This window comes from Bremia lactucae, linkage group LG2 (assembly GCF_004359215.1).
Source record: "Bremia lactucae strain SF5 linkage group LG2, whole genome shotgun sequence".
Lineage (NCBI taxonomy): Eukaryota > Oomycota > Peronosporomycetes > Peronosporales > Peronosporaceae > Bremia > Bremia lactucae.
Window position 1 is genome coordinate 3,520,485 of NC_090611.1, and position 25,703 is coordinate 3,546,187.

General features: G+C 44.7%; 2 protein-coding genes across 2 annotated transcripts; both read right to left on the reverse strand.

The window, feature by feature from the left end:
• Positions 1-16,099: 16,099 nt before the first annotated feature.
• On the reverse strand, positions 16,100-16,861 carry CCR75_001020 (uncharacterized protein; the record flags this gene model as incomplete). The annotated part of the gene is made up of 1 exon (XM_067959125.1): positions 16,100-16,861. The coding sequence occupies one exon, from the start codon at positions 16,859-16,861 to the stop codon at positions 16,100-16,102; it is 762 nt and encodes a 253-aa protein (XP_067821695.1).
• Positions 16,862-17,285: 424 nt separating this feature from the next.
• Positions 17,286-18,896, reverse strand: CCR75_001021 (uncharacterized protein; the record flags this gene model as incomplete). The annotated part of the gene is made up of 1 exon (XM_067959126.1): positions 17,286-18,896. One exon carries the CDS (start codon positions 18,894-18,896, stop codon positions 17,286-17,288), a length of 1,611 nt encoding a protein of 536 aa, XP_067821696.1.
• Positions 18,897-25,703: the final 6,807 nt, after the last annotated feature.

A 25,703-nucleotide genomic window follows, 5' to 3' on the forward strand; every position in this document is an offset into this window, starting at 1 on the left:
TAGCGTCAAAGCTTAACCATTATGACGGTGACACAGTTACCGACGCCTGTACACAAGCACAGACAGCGCCGAAGTTCGACTGCTCGAATAAGTTGATTGGTATGAAACAAGGATGCTTGCTTAGAAAGCAATGTTCGAGAAGAGTTGAAACGCCTGCCTATAAGAGACAGATCGAAAATCCAAGACCGACTGTAGAGTCGATCGAAGATAATTTCGGTTAGGTTGTGCAACCTCATTTAGAGGCAGTCATGGATATTACTCCCCAACAAAACTTGAGGGAATAAGTCTCCAAGAATCTGCGGGAATAAGTTCCTGGTCAATGGTTCTTAGTTTCCTATGGAACACAAGATTCAAAGAGGAACTGAGACTAGATGTCTTGGTAAACAACGGATCGAGTGTAGGCGCTCACACATTTCATGTGTACTCGAAGCGTTTGATCTAAGTCTTATCTAAGAGAACACTTTTAGCCATCGATGAGCTGCTGAGACATATTTTCCTTGCTTAAGGAGTCCTTCCCGAGATGGTTGGATTTCTTCGCAGAGTAAAACATCTCCGTCGAATACAAACCAGGACGACTAAATATCGTCGCTGATGCCCTTTCGCGCCGCCAGATTTTGAGCCGGATGTGTAAAACAACAGTGAGGATAAGCCTGCTGTTGCAAAAATCAACAGTGAGATTCAATTATGACGAAGATCCCTTATGGGATCCGCACCCCTCATTACAACATGGGGAATTTCGGGTACTGGGCCTCATCCCACCTGACTACCACACACCTTCGGTGCGGGTTGGCCTGCGGTCATCCATTGGAAGGTTTGCTCGTAGGCTTATTGGTCTATCTCCGGCGATGTGTCATCGTACCGCCCTCCGCGGGTATCATCCACGTACCTCCCAGTCCCAATTCCTACATTATTACAGCTCAATTTTTTTTCTATTTAAAAGCCATTGAACTGTAATAATATACGAAATGGCTAGACCCACGCTACCCACCACCAAGATTTGAGGTATTCAAACTTGATAAAGTAACCCGTTGTTACTTTGCAGGTGGCCATTCGGAATTATATTTAAGGTGACACCAGCGTGCGGGAGAGATCTTATATAATGTTTTATTCAACTGCGAAACCCCGTTGCACTTGCTTTCTTTCAGGGGCATCAAACTACAATCCCCATCTTGTTTCGATCTGGGATAATCCACAAGCCCTGCATTTGTGTGTGTCATGGCCGACTATGATAGATACTTGCTCTTTCAGTCGGCCACGACACTTGCTGCTGCATGATTTCGGGCAAAGCCGGTACGTATATTCTTTAGAAAAAAATCATGTGATTCAGTTAATTACCCTCTGTATCATAGGATTTTTTCTTTTCTTCAGTCAGAAGGCGAATTACTGCAGTACAACGATAAGAAGGACGGACGCTTAAGAGTCAATTTTCTGCTCACCCACCACCGCGTACTTGTGCAGCCAATTGATGGCTTTTTGACGCGTAGCCGCCAAAGCATCGAGCTGAGCCCTGTCCGCACAATTTACGACAAGAAGCGCTCAATTAAGCATCTCCCAACATACGCATCATGCTGAGTGAATTTACACTTGAGGCACCGAGCTATTGGATGTACTCACTGCGCACCTGACGCCGTCGGAAAAGGAAGAATACGGTAGTGATTGCCGCCTTCTACAACAAATAAAAGGGTTTAAGTATGATAATATCATGTATCAGGTGGCGTCTAAACTGCTTCGCTCCACGAAGTTATCATTGCGCAAGGCCAGCAAGGTTATTTACCCGACTAACTCGCCTTAACGTAGCTCAAGCATGATAAGGCACGATGCATGCCCGACAGCTTCGCAATTAAAAGCAATTCAGTTTACGCTCTTTAGCAGCGAATTAACCTATTAAGGCGTCTATGTCTATGCAAATTAGGTCGCGCTCTAACTACACATGTAAATTGCTTTGCAAGAAATATGGGTCAATCCGGCCGTGCATGCGTTTCCGATACAATCAACAAGCATTTTTCTCGATATATCTAAATCTTGTATGTGCTCTGAATACCAGCGTTGCATTCATCAAAAATAAAGCTGTAACAAATCACTTTAGTTAGTTAGCTCGCGATCGCAGCACGAAGTACCTCAAACCTTTTTCAATCTTGCACTTTGATATACTATTTCCAAGGTCCCTGATTTACACTCGCAAAAATCGACGCGCATGTGCTCGGGTTTTCGAAGCAATATACTGCGTTGAGCGACCCAGAGCATTTGCGGCGACCTTGATTTTCCTAATGGTCAATTAAGTCGCAACAAGAGGGATTGATTTAGCCAATTAAAATACCTCTAACCTAGGTGAGGTAGTCTAGCAAAAACCTGGAGTGGATCTATACATTCCATTAATGTGTTAGGTTTTCTTTCAGTACGATCTTCCATCACTGACTCAAATAAATTAATAATTAACAATACGATGCGCCTCCTCGCGCAACGCCTTATAGTGTCTTGTATCGTTTGGCAGAGTTAGTTCAAACTTGAATTAACCAATCAATAGCTCTATATAATCAGCGTTTTATGGTCACTGTGCATTTACCTTGAGTAAACACGAAAGATGTAATGCTTTTTCGGCATAGTTGCACGAATTCTTATGCAAGTATGCCGTCAGACCGAGGAGCTTACAAAACCCCTGTACATCGACTGGCACCGGCCAGTCGGGGATCGTCTGGGTGCCACCAGTCCAGATGGCCCGAGTATTCATTGTCGGGGTTTAATGCTTCTACGAGAGGTCGAGCTCGAGTTACCAGAGCTCCTGGTAGATACAAGCGAGACGTATGTGATACACACTTCTAACGACAATATTTAATAAATTTGCCTAATTAAGGCATAATCCGCAGCATTATATTTATTCTACTTCGGTTTTTATACGAACCGTTGTGCTTACTTCCCTCGATGAAAGACAAGAAAACAAAACGCAACGAAGAAAACTAAATTAATGTAATAACTTCTATTTATAATGCATTGCTTATTTAATTGTTAATATATTAAGGCTAGTAGATAGAAGATCGTTCTGAAAGAACTTAATATATTAGTACAGTATTGCTTTCCCTATTATAACGCCTTAGAATTAACCCTTTGTAGCTAAGGGTTATTACCTACTAAGAACCTTCCTCTTAAAGTCGTGTACGTGAAGTTATCGAGACACCGCACCTATTATCCGTAATAAATGGAATTTCAACCTTTACTATAATCTGTGTTGGATGATTGGTACTGTTGTCATTACTAGCAAAGGTGCTCCGCCTTTCCCTAGAAAAGGTTGTCGCTATCGTAGATTACTACATTACATTATTTTGTTCTATGCTGCAGTTGCTGCTTTTGTGATGACACAATTTTTATCGACCTGATAAAACGCTGCTGCTTTGTCAATTTCAAGCTGGTCATTAATTGAATAAATGTTTCCCATTACATCGGTAGCACTTCGTAGTCCGTTTAACGGCCAACACATATTTTATCATACTTGGACATGTTGGATGAAAAAGGATGTAGCTTTAAGCCCCTCAAGAAGGCTATCACGCAACGCGTGAAATATGAACATATTTTAGTGACATTGAACGGAGAGCGATCGAGCGCATCAGCAGGCGGGCCAGCCGTTAGCGCCATGTTATTTAATCTACAAAAGGATAGGCAACAATCGGCTATGGTCGAGTCCATACATCATAAACTGTACGGGGCCCAAAAAAAGTAACTTTACATCACAGATGACCTACCGCTTAGGATTCATGGCACTCGTGAATAATCCGAGTTTCTAGATCAGGATCGTTAACAACCACCGTCCGTGGCTCATCGAAACGATCGATGCTACACACCAACAGATCTCCGTCTAAGCTGTAACGTGTGATGTGATCACGCTTCGAACGAGAAAGAGCTCCCACTAGAGCATCGTTAGTTGAGCGTAAATACGCGATTATGCCAGCATGATCGCGATTGCCGTCGTAAGCCGCTACAACTTTATCGTGAAGAGGCAACACTGGAACGACTCAAATTTAATTCAGTGACACACCAATCGTCATCATCGTCGTCAGTATTCTGACGACACAAATCCAGGCGAGGATCANACCACCAAGATTTGAGGTATTCTAACTGGCTAAAGTAACCCGTTTGTTACTTTGGAGGTGGTCATTCGGAATCATATTTAAGGTGACGCCAGCGTGCGGGAGAGATCTTATATAATGTATATATTCATCTGCGAAACCCCGTTGCGCTTGCTTTCTTTGCAAGGGCATCAAACTACTATCCCCATCTTTTTTCGATCTGGGATAATCCACAAGCCATGCGTTTGTGTGTGTAATGGCCGACTATGATAGAAACTTGTTCTCATAGTCGACCACGAAACTTGCTGCTGCATGATTTCAGGCAAAGCCGGTGCATATATTCTCTTGAAAAATCACGCGATCTAGTTAATTACCCCCCCCCTGTATCATAGGGTTCTTTTTTTCTTCAGCCAGAAGGCGAATTACCGCAGTACAACGATAAGAAGGACGGACGCTTTATACGGTCAATTTTCTGCTAACCCTCCACCGCGTACTTGTGCAACCAATTGATGGCTTTTGACGCGTAGCCGCCAAAGCATCGAGCTGAGCCCTGTCCGCACTAATTTACGACAAGAAGCGCTCAATTAAGCATCTCCCAACATACGCATCATGCTGAGTGAATTTACACTTGAGGCACAGAGCTATTGGATGTACTCACTGCGCACCTGACACCGTCGGAAAAGGAAGAATACGGTAGTGATTGCCGCCTTCTACAACAAATATAAGGCTTTAAGTATGATTATATCATGTATCAGGTGGGGCCGAAACTGCTTCGCTCCACGAATCTATCATTGCTCAAGGCCAGCAAGGACATTAATCCGACTACTCGCCTTAACGTAGTTCAAACATGATGAAGCACAATGCATGCCCGACAGCTTCGCAATTAAAAGCAATTCAGTTTACGCTCTTTGGCAGCGCATTAACCTATTGATTCGTCTATGTCTATGCAAATTAGGTCGCGCTCTAACTACACATGTAAATTACTTTGCAAGAAATTTGGGTATAACCGGCCGTGCATGCGTTTCCGATACAATCAGCAAGCATTTTTCTCGATATGTCTAAATCTTCTCTGTGCTCTGAATACCAGCGTTGTATTGATGAAAAATAAAGCCGTTACAAACCACTTTAGTTAGTTAGCTCGCGATCGCGGCACGAAGTACCTCAAACCTTCTTCAATCTTGCACTTTGATATACTATTTCAAGCTCCCTGCTTTACAATCGCAAGAATCGACGCATTTGCTTAAGTACTCGAAGCAATATACTGCGTTGAGCGACCCAGAAAATTTGCGGCGACCTTCGATTTCCTAATGGTCAATCAAGTCGCAGCAAGAGGGATTGATTTTAGCCAGTCAAAATACCTCGAACCTAGGTGGGGTGGGTCGAGCAAAAACCTGGAGTGGATCTATACATTCCCTTAATATATTAGGTTTCTTTCAGTACGATCTTCCATCTACTGACTCAAATGAATTAATAACTAACAATACAATGCGCCTCCTCGCGCAACGCCTTATAGTGTCTTGTATCGTTTGGCAGAGTTAATTCAAACTTGAATTAACCAATCAACAGCTCTATATAATCAGCGTTTCATGGTCACTGTGCATTTACCTTGAGTGAACGCGAAAGATGTAATGCTTTTTCGGCAAAGTTGCACAAATTCTTATGCAAGTATGCCGGCAGACCGAGGAGCTTACAAAGCCCCTTTACATCGACTGGTACCGGCCAGTCGGGGATCGTCTGGTTACCACCATTCTAGATGGCCCGAGTATTCATTGTCGGGGTTTAATGCTTCTACGAGAGGTCGAGCTCGAGTTACCAGAGCTCTTGGTAGATACAAGTGAGACTTACGTGATATACACTTCAAACGACAATATTTCATAAATTTGCCTAATTAAGGCATAATCCGCAGCATAATATTTAGTCTACTTCGGTTTTTATTCAAATCGTTGCGCTTACTACCTTCGATGAAAGACAAGAAAACAAAACGCAACGACGAAAACTAAATTCATGCAATAACTTCTATCTATAATGCATTGCTTATTTAGCTGTTAATATATTAAAGCTAGTATATAGAAGATCGTTCTGAAAGAACTTAATATTAGTACAGTATTGCTTTCCCTATTATAACGCCTTAGAATTAACCCTTTGTAGCTAAGGGTTATTACCTACTAAGAACCTTCCTCTGGAAGTCGTGTACGTGAAGTTATCGAGGCACCGCACCTATTATCCGTAATAAATGGAATTTCAAACTTGACTATAATCAGTGTTGGATGATTGGTACTGTTGTCATTACTAGCAAAGGTGCTCCGCCTTTCCCTCGAAAGGGTTGTCGCTATCGTAGATTACTACCTTACATTATTTTGTTCTATGCTGCAGTTGCTGCTTTTGTGATGACACAATTTTAATCGACCTGATAAAACGCTGCTGCTTTGTCAATTTCAAGTTGGTCATTAATTGAATAAATGTTTCCCATTACATCGGTAGCACTTCGTAATCCGTTTAACGGCCAACACAAATTGCTTCCTACTTGGACATGTTGGATGAAGAAAGAGGTAGCTTTAAGCCCCTCAAGAAGGCTATCACGCAACGCGTGAAATATTAACTCATTTAAGTGACATTGGACGGAGAGCGATCGAGCGCATCAGCAGGCGGGCCAGCCGTTAGCGCCATGTTATTCAATCTACAAAAGGATGAGCAACAATCGGCTATGGTCGAGTCCATACATCATAAACTCTACGGGGCCCAAAAAAAGTAACTTTACATCACAGATGACCTACCGCTGAGGACTCATGGCACTCGTGAATAATCCGAGTTTTTAGATCAGGATCGCTGGCAACCACCGTCCGTGGCTCATCGAAACGATCGATGCTATGCACCAACAGATCTCCGTCTAAGCTGTAACGTGTGATGTGATCACGCTTCGAACGAGAAAGAGCACCCACTAAAGCATCGTTAGTTGAGCGTAAATACGCGATTATGCCAGCATGATCGCGATTGCCGTCGTAAGCCGCTACAATGTTATCGTGAAGAGGCAACACTGGAACGACTCAAATTAAATTCAGTGACACACCAGTCGTCATCATCGTCGTTAGTATTCTGACGACACAAATCCAGGCGAGGATCATTGTAATGGGGCACCTTTCCCTGGTACTGGCAAGTACTAGTTGACCTTACACTGGTTACAGTGAAGGTTAGGTGACTCGAAACCTTATGTACACCGGGATACAGAAGAAGGTTTCTAGGTAGCTAAAGATCTTCAGCTACCAAGGGTAATTAAAAGGATTATAAATACGGTAAAGTGAAAGGGTAAAACTGTATTAATATATTTAGCCTTTTATGTAACGATCTTCTATCTACTACTGAACTTATTGTATTAATATATAACTAAGTATGGCGCCTCCTTGCGAACCGTACAATGTGCCTTGAAACGATTGGCGAACTTGATCAAGACTTAAATCAACCAATCAATAGAGCTAATGTACGATCGCATTAATATTATCGTATTTGAAAATATTGGAAGTATATAAGTCAAAATTAATAAAGAGAATCATTTTGTACTTCATTTTCTCTCAGAGGAAATAACGATTGTTTTCCCTTTTATAGGAAATAATACTTAGTAACGGGACACCCGTCACATCACCCCCTAACCAACAGTCACTATAGTGACTGATGCAGGGTGACAGGAAACTTTTTTATGTTTCCCCTGTAATTTTGCAATCCCTGTTTTATTCAAATCCCGAGTCAATTCTCATTAATTGATTTTGGCCAAAATATAGATGGCGACTAGTAAGTCTGTGCGCGTGGGTCATGAGGCCGCAAAGTACAGCTATTGGTAATGCAAATGTTTTAGAAGACGTTTTTATGCGTCTGCTGCGGGAGAACACGTCACTCCTACTTCCAAAGTAGGTGACTGGAATATATCATCTGTTGATGACATTCCAGATGCGTTGACAAGTCACCTGCTACACCAATTGTAAGTACCGGCCAGTAGAAGTCGAAACTTATCGTGAGATAAGTCTTATCACGTCCACGATGACCACTTATTCGTGCATCGTGGTTCCTATAAATGATGCGTAAGCGCAAATCATTATGGGTTGGGACGACGACACGAGGTGTGTCGCTAGCAATGGCTATATAATACAATAATCCATTGCGTGTTGTATATCCATCTGTTGAGGATCCATTCAATTTCGACAATCCTTTCAAGGATTGTTGGGATGGATTTCAAAGGGAATCCATCAACCTTTTTAAGAGCTTTCTCTTCTTGAGAAGCACTTCTAACGTCGTCGAGTAATGTTGACGACGGAATACTGATTGTGGCAATATTGGCCTTATGCATACTGTTGATTTGCGCAGCCGGCTCAAAATCGGGCCTGCGCGAAAGGGCATCATCGATGACGTTAAGTATTCCTGGTTAATATTCTAAAATAAAGCTTTACCCCGCGAGAAAAGACAACCATCTCGCCATTCTTCGCGAGAGGTGTGGACTGTTTAGAGCCGTGCGTAAAGTCGCATGGTTCGTATAAACAATGAACGGTCTATATCTCAAGAGATAGACCCTAACCTTAGCTAATGCGTATTTCATGACAAGGAGTTCCTTGTCAAACACTGGATAGTTACGTTCAGCTGGTTGAAGCTGACGCAACTGATAACAGACGACGCGCTCTGGGCCGTCTGTGTCATATTGCATAAACACAGAGCCGATTGCAAAATCGCTGGCGTTACAGATTACATTAAAAGTTCGGTCTTGGTCAGCAATCGCCAGGATTAGCGATTGTATCAAGCTTTTATGATACTCTCGAAGGAGCGCTGACATTCAGCGCTCCATGACCACTTGACATTCCTCTTCAACAAAGAAGAAATATTAATTGTCATATCGGCATAATTGCGTGAGTACTTGTGCAGGTACGCCGCTAAACCGATGAACTTTCTAAGCCCCTTTACATCGAATGGCACAGGCCAAGCGGTGATTGCCTTTATATTTTTCTGGATCCGGGCGTACACCGTGTTTATACACCATGGATAAAGAAGTAATATGTCGCTTGCAGCGAATAAACACTTCTTGAGATTTGCATACAGCTTGTTTTTACGCATTAATGTAAGAGCCGTTGGGACGTGGGTACGTCACTTCAAGTGCACATCAAGGGAGAGTGTTGAAGATTGATGAGTTCATCGAAAGTGTTGCGCTGTATGCATTTGCGTGTATAACGTTACTGAACCCAAAAAAGGTAACAAAATTAAAGTTAGTAATAACATAATAACAATATTGTAAATTTTTAATTTATTATTTAAATAATAAAAATTTTTAAATTTATACTACTTAAATAATAGAAATTTTTATATGAGGAAATCCGGTTGGGACCGTCAACATTAAATGTGAGAGATAATTACATTGCTAAATTAGAAAATTGGGTTAATAATTATATAAAATATATATTTTTATCGATTATTAAATATCAATAATTACAATCAATTATTATTGAAAAATAAATAAAAGTTAATCACTCTCAAGACCAATAAATTCCCTTATTGCCATGACTAGAATCATACGGAGAATTTGTGTGTGGAAAATATCGTGTGTTGTGGCTCAGTCGGGTAAGGCATGGCGGTGCATCCCACAAGTCACCGGTTCGATACCCAGCTAAGTTGGAACCGCCAAAATTCACTTCCGCCACATCAATGATGATGCGGCGAGCTTCTATGGCGTCGTCTAATTTGACGAACTATCTTAAAAGGGGTCACCTTCGATTACCTTAAAAATTAAAAATTTCGATCTTTAAGATTCTGTGTCGACGCGGAAGCGTCGGCCCATTAGCAGCATTTCATGCTGCGGTCTCTACAGTTCTAATTGCTGAGTACCCTGTTCCCTCAACACCTCCGCGTGTTGAGATCCTTGTTGGTAAAGCAAGGCTACTTTCTCTTTGGCTTCGTCGATTTCGTGTTGAATGAACTCGTCGACTGCAACTCACAGGGGATGTTCAAAATTGTTACATATTGAGATCTTTTAGCAGTCTATTTACAGCTATCAATCAGGCTACTAAATGCTACTTCTTAATACTACCGAATATCAATACTCCGTACTTGAGGTGCCGACACGTATCATCCGTACCCAGCTGAGTCATAACGGTAACCCAGCTATATTCCCTGATCTACTGACACCCACCCCGACTATATGACAAAGTCAAAAAATCCTTAGTGTGTCAGTACACCAGTCATATATGGCCCCGATACACCAACGCGCTGTGTCAGCTCCACGAACTGCCGCGCGACGCCGCAAGCGGATGAAGCGTGAACAAGGACTGAAGTGTGCCTACGAGTCCGACACACCACCGTCATCTCCGATATTCACCGACGTGCATCATATCTCGCTTAAGACGACCACTGCCGACACGCCTTCTCCAGAATCGAAACCACCTTTTGTGAGTGACCACGTGAAGATGTCTCCATTAGACCCACAAGTTTGAGCCATATCGGAAAACAAGCACATCCACGGTGTCCAGTGGACCCACAAGGAGACCACAAGCGTCGTTCACACTTGCTTCACATGGAAAATGGACCAGCTGGTTGCAGTGAAGGTTTGGCCCGTGGCCGACTATGCGGAATACCTTCAACGATGTCGAAAGGGAGGAAGACCTGTGGAGCAGGCCCTGAATGCCCACTCGTCCTTGATGACGACACTGACGTCGGCCGACAGGCTTACGAAGACCAATTCCGCCAGTGGCTCACCGCCATGGGATATCCTATCCCCGAATACTTCAACTCGCCGCATCGGCTCGACTGGTTGGCGCTTCGACGTCTTCGATTTCACAAGGCCAAGGCGGTTGCTGATCGGCGGTGGGATATCTATCGTCTTATCAACCGAGACAGTCCGCCCCCGACGCCGTTCTCCAAGAAGTCATCAAAATCCAGAAGGAAAAACCACCTTACGACATCGACCCGGAGAGCCTTCCAGGCCCGGCAAGCGCGGATCGATTGAGTGGTAACGCCTATAAGCGTTCACGAGGTCCATGCAGTTCTCCACGTCCTCCAGTTCCTACGCATTATGGGCCTTCGGGTTGCCATGCCACTTTACTCAGAAATCTTGCCGTCCCGCCTTTAGGAATGTCCGACAAAATTTTCCACATGGAAGTATCTCTCCCCGTCGTGACCCAACAAGGGTTGAAGAGAACGAATTATACCACCATGATTCATCGCGTTCGTTTGGGGAGTTACGACCCCTTCAGAACTCACTGGCTTTCTGCAAGGATCGCTTGGCGGCATGTCGAGACGACCTATCTGCCTTGAGGGATCGTGTGGACGATGATCATGCGGATGATCGTCGTGTGAAACATTTTGAGGAAACACAGAGCCATAAACGGCATCGCTTGGAGCAGCTTGCGCGTGGACCATGATCATGCGGATGATCGTCGTGTGAAACATTGTGAGGAATCACAGAGCCATAAACGGCATCGCTTGGAGCAGCTTGCGGCTCAGCTCGATGACAGGATCGGGTATTTGTCTGCGACGATGAACAAGGACTTGAATGACCATCCGCCTTGGCTGGCTTCTTTGTTTGATCGGGTGGAGTTTCTTAAGCGCCACCTTGCGAGCTAACGCAGGTTCCTTCAACTCCCTCGCGCCAGTCTTCGTACCCCTTATATCATCCGTCGTATCTTTCGGGACCACCTGCAAATCCTTCAGAGACGACCAGTCATCTACCAAGTGTGGAGTCTGCTGCGCCCTCGGCTGATGACCTTCGTCAGATGATGGGACAACTGTGACGTCTGTTTCAAACCGTTCCAGCGGATCAAGGTAGATTTTAAGCATCCCATATAGAATGTCGGGTGCGTCGCATAGCCGATAGCAAGTTCAAGGTGTAGGCATTGCCGTACATACCAATGACCGTGAACGGTCCCACGTAACGCGGACGAAGCTTCGTACTCCCGATCGCTGATACCGCGTGCATAGCTAGGCTCTTAGCATTAGGTAGCACCACATCACCAATCTTATATACTTGCGTATTCCGACGACCATGATTATCACTGTGTTCCCTTTGAAGGTCTTGAGCAGCAGTAATGGCGTCCCTGACACGTAGCCTAATGGCTTCGCCAGTTTCAATATACATCAGCAGATTGCGTTTGACCGACAATCGAACCCCATTTAGGCCCCTCAGGTCATCGGCGACAGCCTCCCCTAGAAGCCACTGGCAACGATAGGGGAGAACGCGGATGCCGCAACCCATTCACATAAAACGGGGAGATTTCTGTTGACGAATGCACCACATTATTCATTGAAATTCCACTTGCGCTAATTGTGCACTCTATTGGGATGGCTCATCCACGCAACACTGCGAAGCACATCCTCCAAAGCACGGTTGACCCGTTCGGTCTGACCATCCGTCTGCGGATGATTTACCGTCTACATATCCAGTCGAGTTCCTATCAGCCGAAAAAGATGTTGACAAAAAGCGGGCACAACCGAGAATCTCGATCACTCACGAAAGACTCCGGAAGTTCATGATGTCGAAACATATTGTTAATAAACAGCTGTGGCGCCTGCGGTGCCGTAATGCTTCGGCGAACCGCCACTAGTTGCACCATCTTGCTGAGGCGGCACACAAATACTATAATGCCCGTATGGCCATGACTATCCGCCGGAAGGTCGAAGACAAAGTCCATGCTCACTGAGCGCCAACAGTCCGCTGGGACGGCAAACTCTGTAGCGCCGCTTCCGAAAATGGCAGAGTGCTCAATCGTTGACAAGTCTCGCATGTCTTGACATACCACCAGAAGTCACGTGCCACAGACGTGTACGTCTTTTTGCGTCGCAAATTTTCACTATTCGGCGTATCATGTGCCTCATAAAGGATTCGGTGACGTAATCCTTCGTCGTTATGGACGAATGATAGATGTGTCTGCTGGCGCTTCGTCTGCTTGATGGCTTCCGAATAGGCTCTCAATGCCTCTACAACCTTATTAAAACCTGGGTCTTGAACATACGCCTTGCATATAAGCTCGAACACTGACAATTTAAGGTTCACAACGTGTGCAAATCCGTAATCAAGACGTCTCGACAGGGTGTCTGCTAGCACATTCTGCTTCCCTGGCTTGTAAGCAACCGTAAAGTGGTATTCCGCACAGAATAACAACCATCGCGCCATGCGCTGTGACAAAGTCCATAACCAGACCACGTCAATCTTCAGCAATTTGGTCAATGGCCTGGCCATCTTTGCGTAATTCGCGCTGTACTTGTGCAAATAATTTGCGAGACCCGACCACTTGCGTAAATCCTTCTTGGATGACGGCGTTGGCCATGGTGCAATTGCACGAATCTTCTCTGAACCCGCACGGATTCCACTCTTCCCAATGAAAATATCTCAACAAAGGAATCTCTTCCGCCTCAAAGAAGCACTTGTTGATTTTCGCAAAAAGTCAATTCTCGCGCATACACATCAACAGCACTCGAAGTTGCTCGATATGTACTTAAACATCCATTTTACCCCCTGTAGCCTTGCTGTGAACGAAAGTATCGTTCAAATATGGCTACGCGAAGCGCCGCATCGACCGAAAGAGATGCCAACAAGCCTATTGAATGTAGCTGGAGTGTTGGAAAGCCCCTGGGGCATGATCAACCGTTATCACAACATCCCACTGGGAGTACTCACTGTTGTGAGAGGAATATCTAATTCCCTCAAGAGTAGTTGATAATAGCCGCTGACCATGTCGAGCGCGCTACAAATACTGCAATCAGTCATGTTGTTCTGCAACACATCCTTTTGAGGAATTGGCGTTAATGCCGGTAAAAGCATAAACCATGCACCATTTTCCAGTAAATTTACGCACACAAACGTCGGCGACGAGTGTGGCGACTTCAACTCGGACTAGGCCAGCTGCGTGCTTTCCGCGAAGAATGCGTCAATAGCGTCCGCTTGCTCTTTGGGCAGTCGCCAATTGGCACGTCGAATAGTACTTTGTACCCGGCCCCAGATCAATATTGTGGTGTACAGCCCGATCCGGAGGTAACACAGAGGGAGGGTCTTCCGAGACCACATCCGCAAATTCTTTCAATTGAGGATAAAATGGACCCCTTAGATTCCTTCAGGATGACCGAGCCGTGCCTTTTCTGACGATGAACCTTGATCTTCTCGTCCAACACCCCCGGGTCCATGACCGAAGAGGTGTTCAACTCCGCGGACGTCGCTTCGCAACGTATGAGGACCGCATCTTCTAACATACTCTCTTTGAGGTCCACTAAGAATTTCCTTTGAGAGATCTCTTCAATCTCGAGCAATTCTTCGAGCTTAGTAAGCGGTTCACCGCAATTCCGTCCATATCATAACAATTCGCGACTATGATCTCCAATTCAGGAGCTACACCAGCCCCATCTTGTGCATATCGCCGTGCTTTTACGCCTTCCTGTGCGAAAACTGAGCCTGTCTCACCGCCTTGTACGCATCATTCAACGACCTCGATTTTCCGTGAAGGAGTGAACCCATATTCTTCGCTTGCGCGTCGCCCAGAGACTGCGTCTTCCTGGGTGGAGACTGACCCTACCTCACCCCCTCACGCGTCGTCCAACGACTGCGATATCCTGTGAAGGAGTGAAACCATCTTCTTCACGTGTGCGTCGCTTAACGACTGCGTCTTCCGGAACGGTAGTGGCTACACCATTACCGATTTCGCAATTCCCCACGGTTACGCCGTCCGGTGAACGACGAAACGCATCTCCTCCACTAACCTGTCGCCGAGCGACATCGCCCTCTTGAGCAATAGTTACCGCAGCACTATCCTGTTCGCAACATCCCACAATTGCGTCTTCCGATGAAAGAGGAGACACGACTCCTTCATTTGGGCATCGCACAGCGACAGCGACTTCAAGAGCGGTTGTGACCGCAGCGCTACCGCTTGCGCAATTACCTTCGATCGCGAGTTCCTTTGTGGAGGCTGACGCAGCCTCGACACCTACTAAGGCCCCAGTCGATACTCGACGGCCTTCTTCATGCACCAACTCCACCGAACCGCCAAAGAGGCGTTCAGAGCGTGGAATGCGATGTTCGTGCACAGATCCATCGCGTGACGAGGAGGGGGCATTAGCCAGCAAGATCGTTCCACGAGTGGTTTGTGACTAGCACCCACGGTGCGACTACGCCAGTCGATTCATGGCTACCAAACTTTACGTTGTGCTTATTTAATGACGGTTGGATAAGACGGCTATCGCTTATTGATAGTGGGCGAGTGAACGACCAGTGTTGGGTGAGGTCGCTAACGCGCCCACCACAACTACCTCACTGCACGCAAGAGAAGCACGTTAAACCGCTTCCTCGCTGTGCTAGGGTGTGTGCCTAAGTAGAGCGTGGCCGCATTACGACGTGCCCGCCTACAGTTGGTAGCACTCGAAATCCTTCCCACGACCCGCATCTCTGCGTGTCCCCTTTTGATCTTAAAGCGTTAAGTGCCTTCCTAAGGCTTGCGCATTGATCTGTAAGAGATAGAAGCCTTTCTAAGTATATCCTCTTGGGCACTGAGTTGCCACTTGGTTCTACAAACCCCTGAATCCCTTGAACTAGGATTCCTTAAGCTTAAATAGCTTGTACGACTCCCTGAGCTGTTAAACCCATTAGTTCAATAGAACTAATGACTCTCTGGGTCTGAAAGTCTTCCTCTAACTTTAGGAGCGAGGTAGCTCCGCTACATGGAAGGTATTAAGCAACAAGACAAGACTAAGAAATATTTCTCTTAGGGAAAAAGTAAGGCTGTATTTAATATATATATATATATAATTTCATACGTACTAACATCTTCGACATTAATACATTAATTTAAACTACGTATACTGACTCATTGCTAATCCGCGGGTCAAGCAACGCGTGGTGAAGTTGATTTGAAGACCTCAATCACCCGATAAACAGAACCATTACATTCCTGCAACAACATTATTGTAAAGATATTAATTTCTTTTTCTTAATCATCCCTCTTCTAAGTAATAATAGTTATGTAATGAGCTAGGGCTCCACAAACAATATTTGTACCTTTAATCAAATTAGTTTCAAGCTTACAAAAATCAAATTAATTTTGCTGTTTTAATTTCTGTAAGATCAATCGACGCTGGAGGCAGAGGTATTCCTTTGCTTCCCGTGTCAATCCAACGTCACTCTGCGTCATTATATCCAACTCCAGTCGGCGCTCCATGACTCGGACCATATCTTTTGTCATAGGTCGATCTCGCGGAAAATCTGTATACAATTCTCCCCTTGGCGACAAATGAGACTCTTCCAGCCCAAGTCTTGGTTTTACGCGTCGATCTTGACCCTTGTCGTTATCTTCTACGGTCCTTACTCGCGAATTACACACAAGAGGCACTGGCGCAATAAAACTTTCGTCTTGTTGATTCACAAACGTGTCTTCCTCATGCATGGTGGTGGCAAATTGGTGCATAAGCTGAGGCTTTAATGTCTTCCACCACATCGCGTGATTAACAAGCAGCCACGCCACAGCTACGTGCTCAAATGGTCTTTTTGTAGTCGCATGAAAGGTTTTAATTGCCCACTCAAACGCTTGACGTATCGCATCGTTCGAATGATTGGCCTTTTTGTATTTCTGGCTAAAAAGGGTCACGAAGGCCACCATGGCGGGACGCAGAGACTTCCATTGGCTCTCCAATTCTTCTATCGTCCGTTGTTTGTCAGTTGGAGGCACGCTAGCTACATACGTAGACGCCACTTGCTCCCAGAACAAGTTGTTGCAGTGTTCCATGGACGGATTGGACGCCACTGCGATCCATGCGCGCGTAAGATTCATCAAGTCGACGCTCGCGAGCTTTGGCAGCATTGTGCACTGCAGACAAAGAATTAAAAGTATGGCCTATCAGCAAGATTGCAATAATATTCGGTTGCTGTCCGTCATGGAAACAGAAAGTATGAATGATGCTCACGCCGCATGCGGTAGTGCGGGATTGCAGATGGCACAATACTTTTTGATAGAAATACAATATTTTTCGATCCATTTTAGACGGTCTTTTTGGGCATCACAAAAGTGTTACGATAAATAGCCTTGTAGCAACGAAACTTGTCGAATAGCATATGCGAAGTGCAAATTATACCCTTTCGTGGTTTAACACAGCGAATTAGTGAATGAATTCTTACAAATTTGTAAGAATGGAACAAACAAAATTAGACAATGAAACCTAAACTTCTTCATTTAGTAATACCACCACCACAGCAGCGGCCGTAGCTTTCCAAGTGCCACAAAAAGCTTACGCATACGAGCCTTCAATAATGACATCATCAATCTTTAGAATCATGCGCACAACTTGGGTTGCTAATTGCAATTGTTGCTGCTTTCCAATGAGTGTCTCAAACACCTGTTGGTCCTTCATATCATTCGTGCCCGAGGAATTACAGTCAATGCCAAGACGTGGATTCTGTTCAGCAATCTGCTGTGCACGGACAGCCGACAAGGAGTCAATTGGACTCAAGCCACTGTTCTCAGCCAACGCCATCGGAACGTCTTCAAGTGCATCAGCAAATCCACGAATCGCATACTGCTCAATTCCGGCAATCTTGTCAGCATACTCGCGCACGGCAATGCCACACGCAATCTCGGCAGCACCACCTCCGTACACAATCCGATTGTTTTTAATCAAGTTGCGCGTGACACACATGGCGTCGTGGAGGGAGCGTTTAGCTTCTTCGACAATCATCTTGTTGCCCCCACGAACGAGCACAGTAATCGCGTCCGAGCTCGCACAGTCTTCAATCACCAACATCCGCTCTTTGGTCGTTCCAAAGGCGACTTCACGCACGGTACCCGCTCGTCCAAGCTTCTCGGGAGTAAGCTCCGAGAACCGCGGCACAATCCGTCCTCCTGTAGCAATGGCAATGAGCTCCAACTCGACGCCACCCACCCAACGCACAGCAGGGAGCTGGTTCTGCAAGAGCAAGTGATTGGCTTCGTCATCAAAACCCCATTGACAAATGACTAAATTCGCGCCACTGTCCTTGACTTGCTGAATCATGGTTGTAAAGTACGCTTGTTCCTGTTCATAGAGCTGCTCGTAGGCTTCGACACTCGTAATATCGAGTTTATGCTTCGTTTTGGGCTTGGGTGGCTCAAAGGGACACGTCAAGATGCACATTTTTGCATCGTGTACTTCCTTGGGCATCTGTGGATGGGAAAAATCCTTGTCAATGACAATGCCATTGATCAACGCCGTTTCACTAAGTGTGCCACCACATTTGCCTTCGACTTTAATTAAATCAAAGTTCACGTCGCGTGTGTCAAAGTTGGCAACTTTAAGCACGGCATTGACAGCAATTTGGGCCATCTGAAGCTTGTACTTGTTGACAATCTTGGACGATAACGTCGTCATGGCTGTTTCCACGAGAGGTGTCGCATCTTCTTTCGTGAAGTGAATCACGTCGCCAATGGCTTCTAAATGCTTGCAAGCAATCTCACACGCTTCTTCAAAGCCATCCGCAATACGCATGGGGTGCAGTCCATGCACCAAGAGCTTCTCGGCTTGCTCCAGCAACGCCCCTGCTAGCACCACGACTCCTGTGGTGCCGTCGCCAATCTCATCGTCTTGCGACTTGCTGAGTTCTACGAGCAAGTGAGCCACGCGGTGTTCCACGTGCATTTGCTCGAGGATCGTCGCGCCATCGTTTGAGATCGTTACGTCGCCGTCTTGGCTCACCATCATCTTGTCCATACCGCGCGGCCCGAGCGACGTTCGCAAAAGACTTGATACCGTACGCGCGGCGAGAATATTGCTTTTGATCGCATCGACGCCCTTGATACGCTCTTTCTGCTGCTGATCACGTACAATGATGAAAGGGCGACCGTATTCGTCAAAGACCATCGACATTATGGCACGGAGGAAGGAGCGAAGGAAGAGAGGGCGATCACGTGATTCCCTTGACGAATGAAATCCTTGTGTCCGCCACTCAATGTGAAGTCTTTATTTGATTGGACAAAACGAAACAATTTGTGTACGAGAGAATTTAAATAAAAAGCTAGAAATATTAGGAATTCGTTTAGTATTTCAATTTGTTTTAGTAGGAACACCGCGGATCAGCCTATTTTAATTCCCCTCTTAGAGGACTGCGACTAAACAGATAAACTTAAGCTTTTACTCTCAACAATCTGCGTCACTGTCCTAATAGTATTCTCTTTGCGATTTCCTCGAGAAGAAATGAAATTCGTCTACGACATCAACACCCTTTTTAAGGGAATGAATAAGGAATCCAAACGTCCACGCCATGGCTCGTGCTCCAACGGCAGACGTTCTTGAGACAGCAGATCGTCATAGGTGACTAATTTTGTGACCGCATGATCTAGACGAGGCCAACACTAAGTGTGGACGAAGCCGGTGGCCAAAGACTGGCCAGCTGTTTTATTGGAACTGTGATTACGATGCCTGATGGTCTCGCGGCGTGCGATATCCTTAACGAGAGGCAGGATAACCCACAGATGATACCGCAGAAATGATGCGTCTACATGGTCAAGCACGTGGAGCCTCAGTCTCTTCAATGGAGCCATTTCGATCATTTTATTTCCAGGATAGCGGTGCACAATATATCTAAAAGGCTCTTCTTAGCCGACACTTGAGCAGTCAATGGGCTCTACAACAAGGCGGATATTTGTCTCGATCAGAAACTTCGCTATGACTTCGCGAATTTAAATACCAAAAAACAAATTGAAATTAGAGTATCGTACATAGCATCAGGCTCTTTATAGCCTGCACACTAGTGTCTCTGTTGCCCATGCAATCACGGATCTAAGCCAAACCATTAGCGATGATTCGCCACTCCCCATACCTATAAGCGAGAAGCTTCGTTCGACGTAAGCTGGCCCTGAACGCAGCATTCTAAATGCCAACGGCGTAAGCGCAATGTTGCCTAAAGGGCACCTCATACTCCGAAACGAGATGTACCCGCCACTTCACTATATAGTATTATTGGCCCTTGTGACGACGTCAATTTAGAAGTTTTTCCACGTGAAATTGATGCTCCCCTGCTTATTGAGCAACGCATGATAGGGCCGACATATTGGCAGCTCATGTTACCATAGGGCACGAGGTCGACGTCTCCGTGAGACTCTTGCCGGAAGTCAGAGTACACTTGACAAGTTCCAAGCCCGTCTCCTGACGATGAGGCATCAGCAATATCGCTAAGAGATTCAGGAGACCCGGGCACCAGATCTCTATCGAGTGGCTGACACATGCATTACCTAACAATTACTATGATCTAACCTATACTAATAAATAGGCTACTCAGTGTGTACTATACCACACTAACGGTTAACACGGGAAATGAAATCTCGTCGTGATGTGACCCGGCCACAAATGCCATGGTTTAATTTCGATTTTGTTTTGAAAATGAAGAGCGTCTATATTCTGCAATCTTGTACGCATGTTAGCTATTATGAATAATTTCGTGCTATTTAAAGCGACTTAGCTTGTGCAGACGCCATTGCGTTGCTTAATAGTCTTAATTTGCGACGACAAAAATTTAGGGAGTTTGAAACAGTCCTTGCGATGTGAGGTGGAAGCTATCTCTTCAGCAGATGCTCATATGCCTAGAATAGATATACATTCCTTTACTTAGGATTAGCCTAAATGAAATGCAGCCTCAGCCGCACTCGAGGACGCCGCGAGTAGCACAGAATGATAGGGGCACACACGGCATTGTAATTATAGAATCTGCTAAAAAATTAAGATCTCTATGTCACATAGACTTGGCCCATTTGATACGGAGATTAGTAACTATAACACGTTTTACGTGCTCTAGTTGACTACCTGGCTGTATATGATAAGCTGTCAGAACTTTTCGCTTCCTCCTTGAATGTCTTCAAGCTTATCTAAGAAAAATTATAGTAAGTGAATTTAATATTGATCATAGCATAACACGATAAATTGATTTTTTTAGTATCTTGAAGGATGATTTTGGACGAAAAGATTTTCCAAGTATGAATGTTGCACCTTTACTTTCTCAAAAATGCTATAACTTGTTCTGACCCATTCGACGGCGAAGGAATCATAAAATTTTGCGAAACTTAAAACACGCAACGAAGTTGAGGTTTCATATCCAGCAAAAAAAATAAAGTTCGACTACAAGAAGTGTCAACGTTATTGCGTTCCCATGTAAGCATTTCATTTACGTGTCGGTGTTGTACAGAGACATACTTGCATATTAGCGTAATACGCCGTTGGAAATTGCAACAAGATAGCGTAAGGCTGCTTCCAAGTTATAACGATATTGCATTTGAAAAGCGATTGGAAAATGATCTTGTTGCTTTAATATTTATAATTCTGCTACTAAGAAGGTTAGCGATACTGTCGCTCTATTGGCCTGTACCCCTTGCGCTTCCCGCTGGGCAGTGTGAATTTCTTAAGTCAGCGAAGGCTTAAGGCAACTATGGCTTAGTTTTGAAGATAAACAGTATCGTGAGATTTGACGTAACAATACTATGCTTGTTAAATACACATTGTGAGTTAAATTCTCTTTTTCTTTTTGCTATTGCAGGTAAGATCACTAAAAACACTTTAATTTATGGGTGATACGCGTGTCAGCCATAGATCTCGACCTCGCAGCCGGAATACATAGTAAGGTAATTTGGGTAAGGGATTTTTTAATAAAATTATACACAAACTGAGTTGCTTTTCAAGGCTTGCGCTGTGATTTGTGAGAGTGCTAATCCTAATTAAGGTAAATACTTTTAATAAATTAGTTGCCACTTTATTCTAAGAGTCGCTGAGTCCCTTGAACAAGTACAGACTGAGCTCTACGAGGTAGTTCGACTCTTTGATTTAGAAGTTACAAGCTCTACACAATTAGGTGACTTTCTAGTCAATAAATCTTCCTCTGACTTAAGAAGCGAGGTAGCTCCTTACATATCGCAACCCATCTTCATTATTCTTTTCAATTAGTCTATATAATTCGTAAGAATGTTCAGAGCAGGTTAAAACCTACCGCGTTCGCTTCAATAAACGTAGATGGTTCTCTCGCGCTGTTTGACTTCAAGCGGCAGTTAAGTTTACTCATTCATAAGATAAGCTCAAAAATGAGGTGCTTTAACTGCTGTCGGCATGGTGGCCAGTCAGCGCTTAGGATTTTGACACTCCTTCAGTGCTATGTATGACTCACTCACTACATATACATAACCTGTATTATCTCAACCTGATTAATTGCTTTGTGGCATCTGTCTTTGGATGATCAGAAGTTGACATAGTCAGCCGTGTTCCGATCTCTCGGAACACTGATTGCCAAAACTCCGCCGTAAACCGTGGATCTCTATCCGAGACTAGTTCACGGGGTAACCCGTGGAGTTTGAATGTGCCAGTTTATCTGGGATAGAGCCTTAAACAGAGATAGAAATAGTTTAATTAGTCACTTGACGCGATATTCCATTCATCAAAATACAGCATTCGTGTGTTTAAATAAATTTGCGAATTTGCGATTCAAAAATACTCTTATCCTTATATTACTTTTAAGTTCCGCAAGCTCGCATGTTACCCCCGGAAGATTGATGACAGGACGGTGGAGGCGCGATGATGCTCAGCAATCTGCGTGCGTCGGCGACGGCATAGCATTCGTGAGTTGAAAATGTATGTTCAATTTGTGAGAGCTGAAATTGGTTTACAGAAGTGGTAAAGATTATTACGGAATACTTTAACGGAAAAGTGGTTTCTTAATTGTTTGTCGATACTATAGAACATTTAAAATACTTGACCACAAAAAATAAATTAAATTATTTTCATGCTAATATATTGTCAAATCGTAATCTCGCAATATATGGGGGCTCATAGTCAAATTACTAATGATGTCTAGACAAATGAATTTGGCAAAAAATCTATTGTAGTTTTGTTGCCATGGAGCGACATTTGGAGGAGCTCGAAATGGTACTGGCAACATTGCGCTCTTTACCGACATAATCACTTACGTTAGGACATGGTAATATCCGTATGAATTTGACCGTGACTCGGATGCTAATAAGAGTCATTCTATGTAGCGGATACTTTTCGCTAGTACTTATACTGGGTAACTTCTATTTTTAAGTTTTTGGGTCGACGCGCATGCGTCGGCCCGGCAGCAGCAGGTGAATGCTGCTCGATATTCGCGTACACTGACGTGGCTGCATCAGCCGAGACCTTTCGGATGGACCCGCCAAGTTCGATGGAAAATGCAGCGCTCACAATTGTCAGCTGGCTGATAGCTGTGGAGCAATACGGTGTGGGGATGCTCATCGAGGACGACACTTCTGTTGCAACACTATGAATTGTTGAGAGCTTTGCTGCTGAAGCAAGGCTACCTTTTCCCAAGACGCATCAAGTTCACTTTGAGTAAAATGTGGCGATAGCCTCATTCTCATAGAAGTTTTGAAGAGATTAAAAAATCGGCTGGCCTGCCTTCGGTCGAACGCATCCGTTCGACAGTTTTTCATTAGAGGTCACTCCAGTGAGCGCGTCTTTCTCGCGTAGCTTGATAGTTTCTACCTGTGGCTTGACCCCCCTACATCTTGATTCAATTTGTAAATAGCGGATCGAATAAATTTGGTCGTTGGATTGTCCATGAAGTTCTAAAAGGTGTAACGGGGCACCTTTCGCTGGTACGGCTTGTAACGGGCTACAGTTGCCCTACCGTTACACAGTCCCCGTCAAGCTTACTTGGCGTACTTAAAGGGATGGTCAACTACTTCAATAAAGTAATTAGACCCACCACTGCGATGTGATTAACATTGTGACCCACCCTTGCGTATGTGATGCACATAGGTGCATTCGCGTCAGGAGGGATGACGGCTAGCGTCATCCGTTACGCGAGGTATCGATAATGATACAATCGCAATATTAATGTTAGTGTTGTCTACAGAGATGACATTTTGTAATTGGTTGAAATAGGTATTTATATCTAATGCAATTAAATATATATCAGTCTGATAACTACTTTCTACTTGATAAGTGCGCACGGGGAGTCGGATGACCGCACCCGTGACGACACTTTACTAGAGTACTTAGTGCCATGGGTGAGGTTAGTAAGGCGCCCATCACAACTACCTCACAGCACACGAGAGTAGACGGTCTAACCGCTTCCTCGCTGTGCTAGGGTGTGTGCCTAAATAGAGCGTGGTCGCATTAAGACGTGCCCGCCTACACTGCTTCAGTTCCAGCTAGCGAACATGATAGTAGTGTAGGCAAGATTTTACGTGGAATGTAATGGTCACATATCGGTTGGAGAACCGTTGTTGTGATACAATTACTTTATGGGTAAAATGCCCTTTTATCTAATTTTAAAATAGTTAGCTACTTAAATCCCATTTATTATGGGTAACAAATCTGGTTGCCGCCAGATTTGTATCTGGCGGCCAAAATCTATATTTAATTAGCTAGGGTAAGGTTTTTAAAGTTACATATTTTTTATTAAAATGCGGTTCCCCTTTTGATCTTGAAGCGTTAAGTGCCTTCCTAAGGCTTGCGGATTGATATGTAAGAGATAGAAGCCTCTCTAAGGTATATCCTCTTGGGCACTAGTTGCCACTTGGTTCTGCGAACCCTTGAATCCCTTGAACTAGGTTTCCTTAAGCTTTAATAGCTTGTACGACTCCCTGAGTTATTAAACCCATTAGTTCAATAGAACTAAGTGACTCTCTGGGTCTGAAAGTCTTCCTCTGACTTTAGGAGCGAGGTAGCTCCTCTGCACCTGGTAGTACTAGTGGATAATCTACGCCTGAGTCTTTGCAAGACTAAACCCGCACGAAAATGGAAGAGGTTCCAGAATTGTCAGAAGCGCAACGCGCCGCTGATGACAAGCTCAAAACCCTATTTAGGCTTGAGCACGTGGAATTGATTATTTCCCAGGGACCAGAGGTCCTACATGCAAGGCTTGAAGCCTTCATGCGGTACGAAACCTCCCTGATCGGTCAGGTACAGGACCACTTAGCGGCATCTATGCCAACTCGGTACATCCCTGTACCTGACTCAGAGCCGAGGTCTCGCCCTCTAACTGTAAATATGAAGACATTTGAGGGAAAAGAGGGAGAAAATCTCTCTTTTTGAATGAAGCAGACGGAAATGTCCATTGATTCCACCTTGTTGTTAACATAACGGCAAAGGGTGGCTATGGTCATTTCCAAACTTGGAGGTAGAGCCATGGAGTGGGCACTATCGTGAAGCACGTCCATAAACGACGTTTTTTCCTCATGGGATTCGCTGAAACAGCAAATGACCAGCATGTTTGCAGCGCTTGATCAGGCTTTTCGCATGCGAGCACGGCCCCTAGCGACTCGATAGGGTAAAAGAACCCTAGGGGATTTTGTCCAGAAGTTGAGAACTCTCATTGCATCTATGCACCAAGACCCGGTGAAAGAAGCAATTGTCGTAACCATTTTATTGGGGGGGTCTCAATGAGGGCGAAGCCTGGACGGAATTATTCCGATCTCATCCGGCTACGTTCGAAGAGGCAGTTGCCATAGCGCTACGCGCCGAGTTTGACTTTAAGTCTGCTCGCGTTAGCACGCCTGTTTACCGAACAAGCTGTTCGAGCACATCAGTTCCGTCTAATAGAGCGGAACCTATGGATTTAAGCCTCGTTGAGGAAGGAGAAGAGGCTCTTCAAGCTGTGGAACAGCATAAGACCATCCGTAGATGTTATATGTGCGGAAGCACGAAACATTTACG